The 1,259-nt window shown below is 38.0% G+C and overlaps 1 protein-coding gene across 2 annotated transcripts in view; it reads right to left on the bottom strand.

Annotated features, from left to right (window-relative positions):
- Positions 1-1,259, bottom strand: part of LOC106870411 (roundabout homolog 2) — a 40,883-nt gene that overhangs the window by 37,027 nt on the left and 2,597 nt on the right. Inside the window, exons 2-3 of one of the 2 annotated variants that reach the window (XM_014916478.2) lie at positions 912-1,181; positions 169-282 (exon numbers count right to left, since the gene is read on the bottom strand). In XM_014916478.2, the coding sequence (XP_014771964.1) occupies positions 169-282; positions 912-1,181 (384 nt within the window). The remainder of the gene's footprint in view (positions 1-168; positions 283-911; positions 1,182-1,259) is intronic. The other variant, XM_014916471.2, reaches the window with a different exon arrangement.

The raw sequence follows: 1,259 nt of genomic DNA, 5'->3' as shown, positions 1-1,259 counted from the left end.
TATATATATATATATATATGTATATATTTACATAGATAAAAAGCACATTAGATAATGTACTCCTAGTGGTATGTCTCAATAACAAATTTTTTCTCAAGCCTGACTGACCTGGGGCTGAACAAAAACAAAAACAATGTAACAAAGACGGGTGGCAGGAAATCCATTTACCTGTAACAGAAGCAGCAGAAGCAACAGCTTTCTCTGTTGTGGTTCTGGGATTTGGTTTGCATGTTGAAAGCTCTTCAATCATTGTTGGTGGCATTGGCTTTGTCCGGAGATCATCTTAAAGTGATAAATAAATTTTTTTAATCAGAAACAGACGAAGCAAGCGAGAGCATGGTAAGAAAATGATATCAACTCCCCCAGTCACTGGTAAAAGGGTTGTTATAATGTTGGTAATTAGCTATTACTTTAAAGAATTGTTACTGAATGTCTCTCGAAATAATAGTATTTCTATTTCTAGATCAGTGGCTGTGTGTGTCACCTTGGAATCTATATATTTGAACCATGAACTCAGCAGTGCCATCTAGCCAAAAAGCTGCTCTGTGTTGATAAAGAGCAATGACCCTGAAACTAGTCGACAGATGTTGTTTCGTGCAAGGTGAGGATGCTGAATTCCCTGTTTGAAAGTATAAGGACTCAGATAGTGTGTCGTTATAGCCAGGTAGAAATGATGCTTCTAGGGGCTAATAATTCTATTTATATATGTGTGTGTGTGTGTGTGTGTATGTATATATATATATTACCAATGAGAAACAGATAGAAAGAGTTGTGATGTTTGCAGGTAGAGGCAGAGAAATGATAAGGGTGAAAAGAAGAATTGAAGTTAAAATATGAGAGTAAAAATCAAAGACAATAGAAAGGAAGAATTCAGAGAGTGAGAGAGAGGAAAGCAGTGATGGTTGACTTACAGACAGTAACGGTCAAAGTCTTGGTCAACTTATTGGAGATTCCACCAACTGTGTTGTTAGCCGTACACACATAGACTCCACTTGTGTCAGGGTCCAGTTCAATAGATCTACCCCAAGATATCTTGCTGGTTTGAGATGCCTGCGGGAAGAACTCCCACATGATTGTGGGCTCAGGGTTGCCAAGTGTTACACAGTCAAATGTTTTTTTGGTGCCACGAACCAGTCTCCATTCTCTGACATCTGGAATTAGTCTGATGGCATCAACAGGATCTGAAAGAAAACAGATGATCAAAAGAGAATTTAAGGAAACCATTTTATGTGGCAACGCTTAATTGTCAAATGTAGCAT

Source organism: Octopus bimaculoides, chromosome 20, assembly GCF_001194135.2.
Source record: "Octopus bimaculoides isolate UCB-OBI-ISO-001 chromosome 20, ASM119413v2, whole genome shotgun sequence".
In the NCBI taxonomy this organism is placed as follows: Eukaryota; Metazoa; Mollusca; class Cephalopoda; order Octopoda; family Octopodidae; genus Octopus; species Octopus bimaculoides.
The sequence above is the reverse complement of the archived record's forward strand: the minus strand, read 5'-3'. Positions and strand labels throughout refer to the sequence as shown.